General features: G+C 35.9%; 1 protein-coding gene across 2 annotated transcripts in view; it reads right to left on the bottom strand.

Moving 5' to 3' along the window:
• Positions 1-17,578, bottom strand: part of LOC122792485 (tyrosine--tRNA ligase, cytoplasmic-like) — a 212,499-nt gene that overhangs the window by 85,833 nt on the left and 109,088 nt on the right. For both annotated transcript variants that reach the window (XM_044060257.1, XM_044060258.1), the window contains exon 7: positions 3,036-3,128. In XM_044060257.1, the coding sequence (XP_043916192.1) occupies positions 3,036-3,128 (93 nt within the window). The remainder of the gene's footprint in view (positions 1-3,035; positions 3,129-17,578) is intronic.

Raw genomic sequence — 17,578 nt, 5'->3', positions numbered from 1 at the left:
CATATTCTTATTTTTCCAATAAGCCCACATTTAAATACTCTGTTCACGTCTTCAACTTAACATATTCCCCTTGATTTACCAGACAAGATGATTTTTGATGGTTCTGTTTCAAAGGTCTCGATTACCTTTTAAAGTGGTGTGTGATGTCTCATGCCTTTCCATATGCATCTATGTGTTTGTGCATATTTACTTTGGATCACTAACTCCTGTAGTATATTTCATCCTCAGCTTATTTTGCTGCTTTGGACTCTAGTTATTATAATCTCTGGTATAAAATTTCAGTTTCTTATTGCTTTTTTGCACTTATAAAACAAATTCTCTCTTTGTAGTAATGATACATACCCATCCAGATTACCATCTACATTGTATGCCTTACTTAAGTGTTCATTAATATGATGTTTTACTGCAGAGTCAGTTAGACAGTCCGCTATCTTACTGTATGTTCTGTTTCATCCCCTCCCTCATGCACCTGCTATTTTATTCAATTTTACTTCCGGTCATTCTGATTACAGTTAGTACATTTCAACGCTCTGTTCACTGTGTTGCTTTAGACTCTGGCTGCTTTACTTCATGATATCAAATTGCAGCTTTTCGTTGTTTTTCTTTTCTTTCCTTAGTTTATAGGACTATGCTAGAAATGTACATTTGTAAACAAATTATCTCTTTGGAACAGGGATACATTTCAAACCAGAGCTGGCTACCTTACCATGTGTTCTTTCTCATGTTCTCTCACATTCGCCTGCTGGTTCATGCAGCTTTGCTTCAGATCAGACTGACTGCTGCTTGTATATTCCAGCCTTAGCTCATCTTGCATCTATAGACTCCAGATATTACACTTCATGGTGTAAGATTACAGCTTTTAGTGCTACACAGGACCAGGCCAAAAATCTACTTTTATAAACAAATTTTGTCATTATAGGTATATCAATAATGAGAACTTACAAACAACATTAACATTCACATTTTTCTTTAGTTAACTTTCTATCACCATAATGCTTTATTGCTCATTTTGCAGCCATACTCTTAACTTAAAGTTATAGCTTCCTCAGATAGATGGTTATATTGTTTTATTTTCTGTTATATATGTTAATATTGCTGTTTTTGCTACATGTTAATACTTGTCTAGACTTCTTATATTTTATTCCCTCAGCCTACTTATATCGACATTTTAGATCTGTCTGTTTATATTTATCCACATATTTTATTCTACTATTCTGTTACTCCTAAGTATTTGATCTAAAAGAGGAAATGCATCATTTTCATCTCTGTATGTCAGCCAACTGTAATATTAATCTTTTCTTACCTACCTCTTTTCCCTTATATTTCTATACTCATACATATATGATTTTAGTAGCGCTATACTAATACCATGTTTTAATTTTTCTTATGAGACAAGAGCATGCATCTTATTTCAGCTTGGTGCCTTCTGTGGAGATCACTGAGTATGGATAGTTTTCAAATAATGTGGATAGTTTTAGAATAATGTTCATAATTAGCTTAGTCAGCTTATTTAGGTTATTGGTATTAATCACAGTTTTGCATTCTATTATGGATATATTCATTCTGTTTTGAACTGCTTTTGGACATAGGAGATATTGGTTATGCCTTGAGTGGGTCCAATATAGATTCAATATTATTGCAGTGGGTCAAAGCATATTCTTTAATGATCCATCAGGATGGCCTCATGTGACATGTGTACACACGCGCTCGCACGCGTGCACACACACACACACACACACACACACACACACACACATATATATATATATATATATATATATATATGCATTTTTATAAAGTGTCTGTTTTCTTTGTGCAGTTATTACACATAAGTTTTAACTTTGTATTGCAGCTCAGTTTAACCAAGTTTATTGTAGTTTTGCATTTTTTGAGCCATGCACAAACTACAAATATTTTAGTCCCATGTAACAGGAAACTCTTTTTTCACTTATTCCATAATGTCAACATAAATATTGCTGCTAGTAAATACTTTGTCCTGGCAACACTGCATCTTAAACTTTGAGATGGACATTACAGGTAAAGATAATGCATTGTTGCTTAGAGCTTTATCTTCTTTATTAAAGCTCTATTTGCCTGCTCAGTTAATTAACCTGCAAGAGATGTTGCTGACAGGATTTTCTTCTTACATAACCTACTTTTTAAGGGAATACAAGGTATCTCTCAAATTCAAGAAAAAATAATGGACTGGAAAACATCATGGAGAGGTTTAAATCAAATTATTGACCTATCTTAAACTGGAAATTGTTATATCCAATTATTGTAGCTGATAAACTTGCTTTCTGTTTTAAATGTTCTGCATATTGTTTAATTTGGTTCTTTTACGCTAAGTTAAGTAGCATACATCTTCATTATACACATTGTTTACATGGTAGATTGTTTGTTTTGTAATACACCAAAATGTAAAGAAAATACGTTTGAAAAAAAAAAACTGAAGGGATATGCAATGCAGATGAAGAGACAGAACCGCTGATAATAGCAACAATATAATGTTCACAATTATCCTTCACTATGCAGCTAATGACATGCTATCTGCACTGATCTGAGTTCAGAGATACAGAGGAAGAGGGAACAGAGCAAAGTGAAGTATTTCTTGCAGGAGCACAAGTCAGCACACTAAAAAGATAAATGTACTTCAGAAGAAAGTGATTGTGTACTTATAGCACTGACAAATTGTACTCCAAAATGGCTTTACAAAGAACATTTCTTTAAATTCATTGAGGATTTCTCTAGATAAAATATGTGGCTATTGATCTGATGTTTTACATCTAAAATCAGATAAACGAGTTAGCAATTAACCAAGAGAGAAAGAAAGAAATAGACCAGACTTCTTGCTATATAAAATTTTTCAAATCACCTCTAATGGCCTTAGAAAATAAATGCAGCATTCAACTTGTCATTTCTTCTGGACGCAAACACCACTTTGGTTAACAGTTACTCACATTTCATTGCATTAATTTCATTATTACTTTTAACAAAATAAGAAAAAAAAAACCAGTGAGAACTACAAACCCGACCTCTTCAGATGAACTCATTTTGCTTCCTGTCAGCCCTGGCACCATGGGGTTCATCAAGTGAATTCTTTTAGGGAAGCCTAATGATGGAAGGTACTAAAAGAGAAACAGACACACTGCATTTGAAATACAGAATTATTACCAAGAAGTACCTTTATAATTAAATATATTTAGTTAGTATACAGAGAATTCTAAAGGTAGCAGACGTATCATGACAATAAATATTATAGCATCATTTACCAGTCTGAAATTTAAACTATTTATTTTTTGCTTACCAGGAATTGTGTTGATTAATATTTGATGTTTTACATTCATGACCGTTTATAACATGCTAACAACGTAACATACTGCTTGTCAAAATACTAAAAGCAGAGGTCCATTTTGTTTTGTAAAAACATTGTTATTAATACCTATAACTGGATATAGATGATGGGTAGAAAATCCTCTTTCTCTTGCCTTAATTTCTCAATGATGCCTAATCAGTAAACCCTTTTTTGCTGCCATGAACAATAGGGCTTTAGTCTTTTCAGATTCTGCAATTCATATATCCCATTTTCAAGTCTGTCTACTATATTATACAGCACATTGTTTCTAAGATTAAATGTGCCATCTGTCTTACTAAGGAAGCTGAACAAAAAAAAATCAAAGTTTTCTCTGCAAGAATTTACTATAACAGCACATCTTAGAACTTACTGTAGCACATTATACATTTTTAGGAATACCAAGAAAGTGTAGTCAAGGATTAAACAGTCTGGATTACAAAGACATTTTGGGCTTGGGCAAAGCTTCTGAGAGTTTGCAAGATAGAGGAGACTCTGAGAATTGGTTTGTATGAGCTATATGTAGGTCACAAATCATGCAGTGCTTCATATTTTATTATATTCCCTTTGCCTGATTCCAATAAATGGGATCTAGACACGTAGGTAAACAAATAAAATTTGGCACAGCACAGTGGGTTTGGTGTGACAAAAATTCAGAATATGCCTAACTTGACTCTGCTTGCTTACCACCCCCCACCCCACAAAAAAAAAAAATAAATAAAAATAATTAAATAAATAAATAAATAATAAATAAAACTGCATTACTCAATACATCAGGGATAAATCTCAACAGAATCAGGACAAATCTAGAAATAAGAGACATGGACAGTTTTAAACTACTAGTACTATCAATTGGAGACACTGACAATAAAAAATGAACGTGAATTAATATACATTTTCTGAAGTAAAATTAGTCTACAAATCTAATTATTGTCATTATTAAATTTAAAAAGTTGCAGGTTTAGGAGGGATTAAGAAGGACAGTTGAGAGGAATGTAAAACAGCACACTTCGAGAAATGCAAACTTCTTTACCTTTGCAGAAGTATAACCACAAAGAGAAAACAATGTCAGCACTGCCCTTTGCAGACTGTATGGAGACAGTATACCGAAATAGTCTTTGAGGTTAATAACTTCCTTATCTCTGCAGCAGTGTTATTGAACTGGCTCCTGGCACAAAATAATTCAATGCACTTCACATGAGCAACAAATGCAAAAGCAGTTTCTGTGGTAACTTGGGTGTTGCTGAACACTGGTGTGTCACCCAGAATGTCGTGGCATGCCACCTTTGACATGCATCTCATAGGCTCGCCATCACTGGCATAGTGCATGTGAAATACAGGGTATACATTGTTAAATAACACATGTGGGAGTGACACATTGGATAATGGATACCACACTGCAACTGTGTGCCAGAAGCACAGGTAGCAATATGAGAAGTCAAAATATAGAAGGTGCACATTTATGAGTAGCACCATATAATTTCTGATATTTGTATACTTCAGTTCATATACTATGGCCCTATACTAATGGGACATCTGTCATCCAATGGAGCACCAGTTTTGGAGCCATTGTCAAAAGGCAGCTGCACTTATGTATACACATACATACAACACAAATGAACAAAAAACTCTTAAACGTCTGAAATCATATCCTTATACCCCACAGTTGTCAATCCCCTCTCTCTCCCTCTCTCTCTCTCTCTCTATATATATATATATATATATATGTATGTGTGTGTGTGTGTGTGTGTGTGTGTGTGTGTGTGTGTGTGTGTGTGTGTAAAACTTAAATAACTGCAAGTGAGCAAGTCACTCTTCTGTGCTGTCATAATGTTTCCTAGTAAATAAAGTTGTATATAAAGCACACACTCATGTGACCACTATTCATTAACAAATACCCATCTCTTTTGTTTTACAATACAAAAACCTCTGTCTCGTGGTTAAACTTCTCCAAATGTTTTGGGCTTCTAATATTATCATGGGAGCGGACCTCATTTCTAATTCAGTGTATGATTAAAGTTCATAAAATTAGTATTGTTTCAGTATTTGACGTTAGCAAAGGATACTTTTCTCAGCACTCGCAGTGTGCTCTGAATTGTCTCCTTGTCCAGTTCATATGCAGTTACATGTATTGGTAAAACGTTTCAGTATGAGTGTACATTTTTTTACTAATTCTGTTGCCCCTTCTGCTGTTGGAACTGTCTGCATATCTTTCTTCCACATTGCTCTCATTTCTGCTTGCAAATACTGATATTTTAAGACTTTGTGTCTTTCCATGTGTAATACACTAAAATTACTGGGTGTAGCAATTTCAAATATCAGTAATACTTTTGTCTTTTTCTTCTCTTGGGCTACTATATCTAGTTTTCTTTCTTTCTTTCTTTTTTTTGACTGTGGGTAATGAGTGATTCCGTGGGAGATAAGCTTCATCACTGCCATTAAGGTTTTGTGGTTCATGTTTCTAATGCTTCTCTGCTACTTCTATATTGTACTGTTTGCACAATTCCCCAATACAATAGTTTTCATATTATTGTGTCTTTCAGTGTACAGACCCACAGCCATGTGTATATCACACTCAGCAGTGATATGTGTAACTGTACCCAGTTCTGTTTTACAGAACTTGCATGTTTCTGTTTCTCCCACTTTTTCAATGGACTTTGTAAACTATAGTGTATGTTGTCTTTTTTTTTTTTTTTAATTTCTCCAAGTCTTTTGGGTTTCTAATACCATGACAGGAGTGGACCCCATTCTTTAGTCAGAGTACGATTAAAGTTCATGAAATTAGTATTGTTTCAATCTCTGATATTAGCTAAAAATGCTCTTTGCAGCACCCGCAATGTGCAATGACTTCTGCAGTTTGTACAGAGTTAACATGTATCAGTAACATATCTAAGTTGTTGTTGTCTTTTGGCTTTTCCCGGTTAGAGGTCGCCACAGCGGAACTCCGGTCCACTAATGATTGGGAATAGATTTTGACAAATGCCGAGGTGCCAGCTCGACGTTCAACCTTCAACGAAGGCACGCCCATTTACGCATGTCTTTCGAACGCCAACCCAATCGTGGGGAGGACATGCAGACTCCACACAGAAGGCACTCCCCGCACTCCAGCCAAGAATCGAACGGGAGAACCTCTTGCTGTGAGGCAACAATGCTACCGCTGCACCACCGCGGATGTACATCAGTAACATATCTAAGTACACTTCTAAATTCTTTTTATAAGGCCTGTTGCTCCTACTATTATTGGAACTGTCTGGGTATCCTTCTTCCACATTGCCATCATTTCTGCCTGCAAATCCTGGCATCTTATGACTTTGTATATCTCTGTATGTAAGGCACTGTAGTCACTGATTGTAGCAATTTCAATGATCAATGCTACTTTTGTTTTCTTTTCATGAACTACTATATCTGTTTTTTCTCGCATCTATTTTCTGACCTGTTGGCAATGGGTGATCTCCTGTGATATAAACTTCGGCATTTTCTATAATGCTTTGTGGAGCATGTTTTCAATGCTTTTCAGCTACTTCAGTATTGTAATGTTTGCACAATCTCCAATGCATCAGTCTTGCCACATTATTATGCCTTTCAGTATACAGTCCTTCTGCCATTAGTATATCACAACCAGCAAAAAGATGTGCGACTGTTTCCAATTCTGTTTTACAAAATTTACATTTGTCTGTTTCTCCCACATGTTCAATGGACTTCGTAAACCAATGTGTACATAGTCCACTATCCTGGGCCGCCAATATTAACCTTTCATCTTTTGGTTTAAATTCACCTCTCATTAATCATTCCTGCATTCAGTTCTGATCAACATGAAGCTGTTCCAAGAGTTTTCTATGCTTGCAACTATATTTATGCATTTTTCCACATTTCTTGCCTTCTCACCTGATCTTTTACCTTATATTCTTTCTTTTGTTTTTTGGCACATTCAGTTGGTGCCTGATTTTTATCTACTCCTGGTTTGATTTCAATTCACGCTTCTGCTAAACTAAGCAGAGAAGTCATCTTATATTTATTCTCCTTATGTTTCAAAACTTTCACTACATTTATGTCTTGTGAGGTCAGCAGATATGTGTGGAGTCCCATGATTGTAGATCTATACATGTAATCAATTTCAAGGAGGCCCAGCCCTCCTTCGAAATGGGGAATATATAATCTTGGTATGCATTAATTTTTATAAATCCTTTGGTGGGCATGAAGCATCCTTCTTGTTTTTTTATCTAATCTATCCAACACATTTTGGGGCCAGTCACTCACTCCAAAACTGCAAGTTAGGATAGGAAGAGCAAATTGGTTTATAGCTTGGGTTTTGTTCCTAGATGTCAATGCTGTTTTCAGGATTAAATTAAGTCTTCTAAAGTACTCCTTATTAAGTTTTATTCACTTTTGTTCATGTTTTATTGTTGATCCTTCATCAGTTCCCAAATAGTTATACACTCCCTCTTGCTCAAGTTATTTTATATCGTGTCCCAAACTGATGTTTTCCTGGTGCTGCAATTTTCCTGCTTTAAAGGTTCCTTTGCACATTTATCAAGAACAAATGACATTCTCATATCATCTGAAAAAGTTTTGACAACTTGCAGTTGTACTTTCAGTTCCTCATCTGATGATCTATACAGTTTTAAATCATTGACAAAGAGAAGATGAGAAGTCTTTACACTTCATTGTTTTCTAGGAGCCAAATTATAACCATGGCCTAAGCTGTTAAGTAGACAGCTTAATGGGTTAAGGGCAAGGCAGAATAGCAGCAGTGACAGAATCACCCCTGGAATATCCCCCTTCGAATTTTTATTCCTGGGATAATAATTTGTCCTTTATCATGGCTTAATTGCAAAGTGGTCTGCCACTGTTTCATGGTCACTGTAATATAGTTGATAAGTGTAGGGTGTATCCCAGACCCCCCTGTGTGGATATAAGCATGATAAAGCGGGATTCAGATGATGAATAAATGTCATGGACCTCCTTGACACCAAAGGACATTTGAAAGATATACTCATTGCCAGATTCTAAAACTAAAGCCCATCTTTAGAATAGTATCTTCTGGTATGTGGGTTGCTCTGCCCAAATGCTGTATTAACAAAAGTGCTTGGGAGGTATTGTAGGGACCATGGCAGTCATCAGAAAATGCTCTATATAATATCATGTATTCGTATTACTTTCTTTGGGATCACATTAGGTAGTGACTGTGTAGAACAATGTTTTGGAGAGTGATCATGTCTGTGGTCGTGAAGCATAGTGCACCTCCACAACTGAATCTTGTGTCTGTGACTCCTGCCCTGAATTGCACTAAGATACTTCTTCCCCCCCTGCTTCATGCATATGCAGGAATGTGGCACAGATGTCAGGTCAGGACAGCAATTCTCCTTGGTGGGCAGCATGCTTTACTTTGCTGCTCCTGACCTTTTGGACTCTATCCCTATGGAAGCAGCCATTAGCAGTTATTTCACAGGACCACCCATCTGCACTGGAGGGTTTCTAGTCAAACTGAAAAGTGGGTAACCACAAGGCTTCCTGTTTTTTTTCTGTCTGTAATAAATATACATTTCAATTAACATAACCAAATTTACTGAATGGAGCAAACACCATATATAATGAGTAAAAAGTGCTCAGCTGAAAGATACAACTTATGTTTAAAAAAAACTGTGGAAAGATCATGAGATGGGAATAAGAAAACAAAAATAAAATGTGCTGTTATTATATGCCACCTGGCTGTGTGGACATTGGTTGAAGATGACTGTCACTGATGAGGTGATACCCCGAACCTATGTACAAAATGGGGGAAAAGGGGTTGATGCCAATCTGCTGTTATTATAATTCCAGTTATGGCAATTTCATATGCAGCTGTATTTTTCTGTTAATGGAGATATCCCATCACAGTAGGTCATAATCTATAAGAAGAGTTCCACACAGATATTCCACCAAAAGCAACCCAGGAGAAAATGATAACATGCATTGTAAGTCAGTACTCCTATAACGTGTTCTTTCTCCTTATGTAAACAATCTAAGTTAAAGTTTTGTGGCTATACATAACAGGTATCAGATAGCTCAGCAGGTTTCAGGCTTGCCATGTACACTGAAAGACCAGAAGGATGGGGATTCTACCCCTCACTGGGAGCCTGTGTTCATATTCTAATGCTGACAATATAAATGGCCATGCAACATGGAGGGTAAAACTACATCCTGTTTGGACATTTTACTGTTAAACATCTCACATATTTTGTTAAAAAAAGACAAGGTGTATTTATTGTCCCTCCTTTAAACCACTGATTGTCTAGTTTCTGGTTCAAGCTCATCCCAACTGCTTTCCCCAGAGTAATCTTTTGTTTCAAAGCCCTTAGGACCAAGTAGCTATCCATTATGTGTTTTTAAGCTTAAGAAGCAAAGGGGGTGGAGGCCAAGGATCAGGCTACCAGCAATCATCATTGATAGAGGCAGCTGATAAAAGACCCTTTACTTTAGAGGCATGGCAAGCACTGGTGATGGGTGGTGAAGCAGTCCAAACTGAGCATGTCCAGTGTCACTGTGTCATATTTCCATTAGTTAAATTAATAATTTCTCTCACATGTATCATGGCCTCCTCCTGGAGACTCACAAGAGGTGCTCAGTGCCATACCTTTCGAATTATAAATCATCTGCTAAGCCCCCACCATCAACAACTGATCCTATCAGCAATCTGCGTTTACCACTCTGCTAGATGCATTGATGATACTCATGGATGCTTGCCAGGAATGACATGACAGTTGATTAAAAATATTTATTAGAAAATCACAGAAAGCAGATAGTAAAAAAAAAAATCCATTCATCCACACCTTCTTCCCATTTTTGCACATGGGGTCGGGGTGTCACTTCAACAGTGACAATCATCTAGAGCCAAGGTTTATACTGCAGGGTGGCTAGCCCTGCTGTGGTAGTTCTTCCACAACACACACACACACACACACACACACACACACACACACACACACACACACACACACACACACCTATGGCCAATTTAGGGTGTCCAGTCCACCTACTACATGTCTTTGGAGTGTGGTAGGAAACTGGAGCACCCAGAGGAAGCCCACATGAATACAGGGACAACATGCAGACTCCACACAGAACTTACCCCAGCCGAGAATCAAACCAGGGAACCTCTTGCTGTTAGGCGACAACACTAACCACTGCGCCAAAATCAAAAAAATATTAAATGCAAAACATCTGACTTATAAGGACTAAAACAAGATACATGCATGGAAAACAGGAGATTCCGAAAATGTATAAATATACCCAGAACACCAAAAAAATTACCATAATCTGAAAGATAAACGAAAAAATTTGGTCAAGAGCACAAAAGTTAATTATGTGGCACTTCCTTTCAGTTCCTTAGAATGATGCCCTGTTGTGGATTTGAAACAGATTCTACTACCATGGTAACTATAAAGGAAACCCTATACAGAGCATAAACACAAAGGAACTGCCAAAAATGCTACTATATATCTGACACCAACCAGCCAAAACACAGCCATAAATAATAAAGAGTAAATAATAAGAGTCTATTTTGATCATGAAATATGGAACCTTACAACCATATGGTATGAATAAAGAGTGTAATTGGCAAAGCCTTATTTGAGAGATATAGCTTTAAAGATGTATTATTAATGAGATTTAATTACTTGATTGTATAATTAATTAATTGTTTTATTTCATCTTGTATATATATTGGGAAGTTTTATATGCTTGACTGTTTTACTCTGTAAAGGCTGTTGGCCGAGGCGCTAGAGACAAGACTTGCTTGGAATAAATTTTATCTTATTGGAAAGTAGAGCTGGGACTCACTGTTGGTCTTTCTTGTTGTTGCTGCTTACAGTTATCACTTTTTGCTTGTTGTTTTATAATGACAAGTGAGTCCATGTGCTCCTTTCCACGTATTTTTAGAGAAACTGGTATGGAGATGTTTAATCGGAGTGGTGAAAATACTGGTCGTACAAATGTTATACCTATTAATGATGCTGATACATCGACTACAAAACTTGCTACACCAGAAGCTTCAGGTGGATCCAGTCTAGGTATTATAAAAAAATGGGAGAATTCCCGTAAAAGAACTACAACTAACCCATTTGCTATGGTGGGGAAAAAGAACTTTATTTCCGATAATCCAGATGCACAAGACCTATGTTCAAAATTGGAGAGACTCATCTTTAAAGAAACATCAACATTCTATAATATCGGCAGCTTAGAAAGGTATGTTGAACTTGACATCACACCTCGAGGTTTATGGTCCATTAAAAATCCATCTACACCATTTGATTTAACCAATGAGATGGAACTTAAATTTCATGAAAGATGGATAGCGGCTGCACATCGGTGCAGTTTAGAATGGGTGTCAATTCTAATTGAAAGGGACAATATGAAAAAAGACAAACTTGTTGTGGAAACCAAACAAGTTTGTGAACAGTTAGTGAATATTACATCTAACTCTACTTTAGAGAATTTCCTTCTAAATATCAACATGAAGCTATTAGATTATGAGAAGGAACTAATAGATAGAAAAAAATCTAAACTGACAAGAGACATACGGGATTACGAACACAAGAGGGCGTTCGTATTCCCGAGTCATCAGAGAAGCCGAAAAAAGAGTGTCTCTTTTCAGAGGGGAAATCCGATTTCGGAACAGCATTCAAACAAGAATTTCCTGTCAGGTGAAAGTGGGGCCTCGTCATGGGAGGAAGATGAAAGGGATAATTTTCCAGAATTACCAAAGGCAGCCAGTTCGGAAGCTTTTCGAAAAACCTATCCTGAATCAAATGAACATTATGTCAATACGAGGAAAAGGGGTTGGACCAACTCAGAACGCCATAGAGACTCGGGCGATGGACACTATAAGAAAGGTAGATGGACATAATGTGTATAGTAGCTATGTGGTTAATTTATCAAATTACAAACTTGATGATATAGAGATAGCTATTTTGGAAAAAGGCCTCAAGTTTATACCTACCTGTATACCTAAAAAATATGAGCTTAAAATTGAACTGTTTCAATTATGCCGTAAAATGTATTTAAGGGAATATTTTTTTAGGTTAGATAATACTTCTGTTAGTAATGTTAACTATGGGATAACTTCATTATCTGACAGTGATTTAGAGAGTAATGACAGCTTTTACTCATGTTTATCGGATGAGGAAGGTGGTAATAATGCATATGATTTACTAGATACTCACATGTTGAAAAGTACTAGTTGTTTCCTCCCACCACGTAAAAATGCTAATATACTGAAGTTTGAATCAATGCTATATACATTACTAGATAAAGAACTAGAAGGATTTATGAGTAAAAAGCATGTTTATAATCTGACAAAAAAGAATGGGAGAAGTTACAGTTATTAAGTAAGAATAATAATATAATTTTCAAACCCTCGGATAAAGGGGGAAAGCTGGTCATATTAAATTCATGTGATTACTATAGCATGTGCATGCAACACCTTGACAACAAAACTGTGTATTGTGAAACAAATATAACCTTTTTGAAGAAGGCAGAAGTAGAGCTCAATGCCCTACTACAAAAAGGTATTAGGCTACATTATTTAACTCAAACAGATGTAGATCGAAAAATAATCATTAAGAACAACAAAGTAGCCAAGTTCTTTTGTTTACCGAAGATTCACAAAAACTTAGACCGACCACCTGGTCGGCCTATTGTTTCAGCTTTTGGCTACTTTACTTATAACCTGTGCACTCTGCTGCATGAAATTTTAATGAAACAAGTTCTGATGTTACCCTCATATATACAAGATTCTTATGATTTCCTTCAAAAGATTAAGGACATAAATTGGTGTGAGGGAATGTATTTTATCACTGTGGATGTAGTGAGTTTATATACTAATATATCCCATGCACTGGGCTTGGAAGCCATTAAATTTTTCTTTGGGGATAATCCTAAAACTCACTACATCTTAGAATTAGTTGAATTCTGTTTAACAAATAATATCTTTGAATTCAATGGCATTCTCTACAAACAGTTGACAGGTACAGCTATGGGGGCCGCATTTGCGCCAGCTTATGCGAACCTATTTATGGGAATGTTCGAGAATGAATTTTTGTACAGAGTACCATTCTTTAAAAATAATGTTCTGAAATATTTTAGATTTATCGACGACCTCATCTTTATTTGTAAAGATAATTTTGATGCATCTATAGACTTTATTGATATAATAAATAATAATAAATTTGGGATCAAATTTAGTGATGTACAACGTGGCTGCCAAGTTAACTTTCTGGATATTTCTCTAAGGGGCAATAATGGTTCCCCAATACACACAGGTATATACAGAAAGTTTGATGAAATCAGCTGGAAGATGTGGGGAGATAGTTGTCATCCCTACCATACTTTAACTTCTATCCCTTATGGGGAATTTCTGAGAATAAAGCGACTAAACTCAGATAAAGAAGTAGCCTATAATGAGGCATTAAAAATAGCGGAAATATTTAATGCCAGAGACTATGATCCAGTAAGTGTAAGAAATAGTCTTTATAGAGTTTTCGGAAATAAAAAAAGTAACAATACATTTAACAATAATTATAAATATAATAGTCAAAATAATGTGAAATCTAGCCAGGATAAAATATTTTTTGTTACTAAATACACCAATTTTTCTTCTTTTTTTAATAAATTAATTGTGGATTATTGGAATTTCATGAAGAAGGATATTTTATCTCTGAAAGATACCAAATTAATTACATCATACAAAAAAGGTAAAAGTATTCAGGACTTTTTAGTACATAGTATATATAAAAAAACTTGTACTAACAGTTTAGAATATATGAAGGTTGTAGGAACACATCCTTGTGGAAAGTGTTCTGTGTGTAAACATATAGTAAATGAAGTAGTTAAAATAAATGGACAGAATTTCACCACAAGAACTAGATACTCTTGCATGAGCAAGGGTGTTATTTATACCATATTTTGCAGTTGTAATAAATATTATATAGGAGAAACAAAAAGAACACTATCAGAAAGAATCAAAGAACATATTAGGGATGTAAAGAATAATAAAATAAATAGTCCCATTGCTGAACACTTTAATTCTGCACATTTTGGTAATACAGACCATATAAAAGTTTCCATATTGGAACATGTTCCTCTTTATTATAATAATACAGAATGGCAGAAAAATATATTAAGACAAAAAGAGTCTATTTTGATTATGAAGTATGGAACCTTACAACCATATGGTATGAATAAAGAGTGTAATTGGCAGAGCTTTATCTAAGAGATATAGCTTTAAAGATGTATTATTAATGAGATTTAATTACTTGATTGTATAATTAATTAATTGTTTTATTTCATCTTGTATATATATTGGGAAGTTTTATATGTTTGACTGTTTTACTCTGTAAAGGCTGTTGGCCGAGGCGCTAGAGACAAGACTTGCTTGGAATAAATTTTATCTTTTTGGAAAGTAGAGCTGGGACTCACTGTTAGTCTTTCTTGTTGTTGCTGCTTACAGTTATCACTTTTTGCTTGTTGTTTTATAATAAAACTACATCCTGTTTGGTCATTTTACTATTAAACATCTCACATATTTTGTTAAAAAAAGACAAGGTGTATTTATTGTCCCTCCTTTAACCCACTGATTGTCTAGTTTCTGATTCAAGCTCATCCCAACTGCTTTCCCCAGAGTAATCTTTTGTTTCAAAGCCCTTAGGACCAAGTAGCTATCCATTATGTGTTTTTAAGCTTAAGAAGCAAAGGGGGTGGAGGCCAAGGATCAGGCTACCAGCAATCATCATTGATAGAGGCAGCTGATAAAAGACCCTTTACTTTAGAGGCATGGCAAGCACTGGTGATGGGTGGTGAAGCAGTCCAAACTGAGCATGTCCAGTGTCACTGTGTCATATTTCCATTAGTTAAATTAATAATTTCTCTCACATGTATCATGGCCTCCTCCTGGAGACTCACAAGAGGTGCTCAGTGCCATACCTTTCGAATTATAAATCATCTGCTAAGCCCCCACCATCAACAACTGATCCTATCAGCAATCTGCATTTACCACTCTGCTAGACGCATTGATAATACTCATGGACGCTTGCCAGGAATGACATGACAGTTGATTAAAAATATTTATTAGAAAATCACAGAAAGCAGATAGTAAAAAAAAAAAATCCATTCATCCACACCTTCTTCCCATTTCTGCACATGGGGTCGGGGTGTCACTTCAACAGTGACAATCATCTACAGCCAAGGTTTATACTGCAGGGTGGCTAGCCCTGCTGTGGTAGTTCTTCCACAACACACACACATACACACACACACACACACACACACACACACACACACACACACACACACACACACACACCCCTATGGCCAATTTAGGGTGTCCAGTCCACCTACTACATGTCTTTGGAGTGTGGTAGGAAACTGGAGCACCCAGAGGAAGCCCACATGAATACAGGGACAACATGCAGACTCCACACAGAACTTACCCCAGCCGAGAATCAAACCAGGGAACCTCTTGCTGTTAGGCGACAACACTAACCACTGCGCCAAAATCAAAAAAATATTAAATGCAAAACATCTGACTTATAAGGACTAAAACAAGATACATGCATGGAAAACAGGAGATTCCGAAAATGTATAAATATACCCAGAACACCAAAAAAATTACCATAATCTGAAAGATAAACGAAAAAATTTGGTCAAGAGCACAAAAGTTAATTATGTGGCACTTCCTTTCAGTTCCTTAGAATGATGCCCTGTTGTGGATTTGAAACAGATTCTACTACCATGGTAACTATAAAGGAAACCCTATACAGAGCATAAACACAAAGGAACTGCCAAAAATGCTACTATATATCTGACACCAACCAGCCAAAACACAGCCATAAATAATTAAATCATAAACACTGTCTTCAGTGCACGTTAAGATTCCATAAACTAGGAACTCCATTGTGTCCAAAATTCCTTGGCAAACATTATCAAGGTATGTCAGACAGAATCTTATCTTGCATATTTTCTGTAAGATTTAATTAATCATACTTGTGTACATATGCAAATAATACCAAAACCAAGTGTAATAGCAAACAGAACTTTAAAATCTTTTCATTGAAAAAAACACTGAAATAGAATTAGTCCCCATGCAAAACTACCCTGAATGAGAACTGATGAGCATCTTAAATTCGATTTTCACATCCAAAACAACAAAAAACTCACCAAAAATAAGCATGCTGCACCATCGCAAACATTTCTTAAATTCAACCACAGAAATCACCCTTGCAACTATATACCACCTTCTTCACTCATATATGGAGCTCTGATCCCTGCAAACGTCCAAGTCATACTAAAATCTAAATTCAAAGCATTCTACAATAAGATTGCAACATTTGCTACTAACTCACCATACACCACTCAGTAAAATGGTTTGAACTCCCCATCTACCTCACCTAGCTATTGCACAACATAATTTTAAACTGTCTACTTATCCTGCCCTCAACAACATTCCTCTTGCTACCACCCTAACAGACCCCTTCGCTCTAATAAAAAACATCTCATCTCCATTTACAAAGCCAATTAATCTCCTGATCTCTGTCTCCACTCCCACACTGTTGCAAAAACACCGAAATTCCATCCTGCGATATATCCATTACATGTAATCCAAACCTACAAACATTCAAAGCCTCTCTAAAGGAATTCTTACCCTATATACTCTGTTATCAATCCCTAGTATGGAAGGTAGTTTCTAGCCCGCAATCCAGATTTTGCAAAGGACATAAAAGAACTGGAAGTGGGATCATTAGAAAAGGGAAGGAAACAATTACGTAGAAGTAAATGGAATTTGTGGGAAAAATACTTGCAGAACGATCTTCAGGAAAAAGAATGAGGTTTAAGGGAAGGCAGACATTGTACATTGTATGTAATGGAGTGAATTAAAATTGTTAAATGATGCTTGAAAATAACAATGAACAATGTTACTGTGCTTTGTTTTCTTTTCTGTTAATCTATCTGTACCAATGTCATTGTTTTAAATATGATTTAATAAAAAACATTTAAAAAAGAGCACTGGCCTCACAAACGTAGGAGCATGAGGTCAAATATCTTTTGGTCCATATTTTCTCCTCATATACCACTTAACACACAGGTAGAGGAATCTTATGTAGGGTCAGGACTAGTTGACAAACAGCACTGCAAAGTGTAAAGTGCTTGAACTGTCTGATTCATGGAAGCAGTTACAAGAACTAGCAAGGCATT

Source organism: Protopterus annectens, chromosome 1.part2, assembly GCF_019279795.1.
Source record: "Protopterus annectens isolate FY-2018-M chromosome 1.part2, PAN1.0, whole genome shotgun sequence".
Classification (NCBI taxonomy): Eukaryota; Metazoa; Chordata; order Ceratodontiformes; family Protopteridae; genus Protopterus; species Protopterus annectens.
This window is presented reverse-complemented; position numbering and strand designations above follow the sequence as displayed.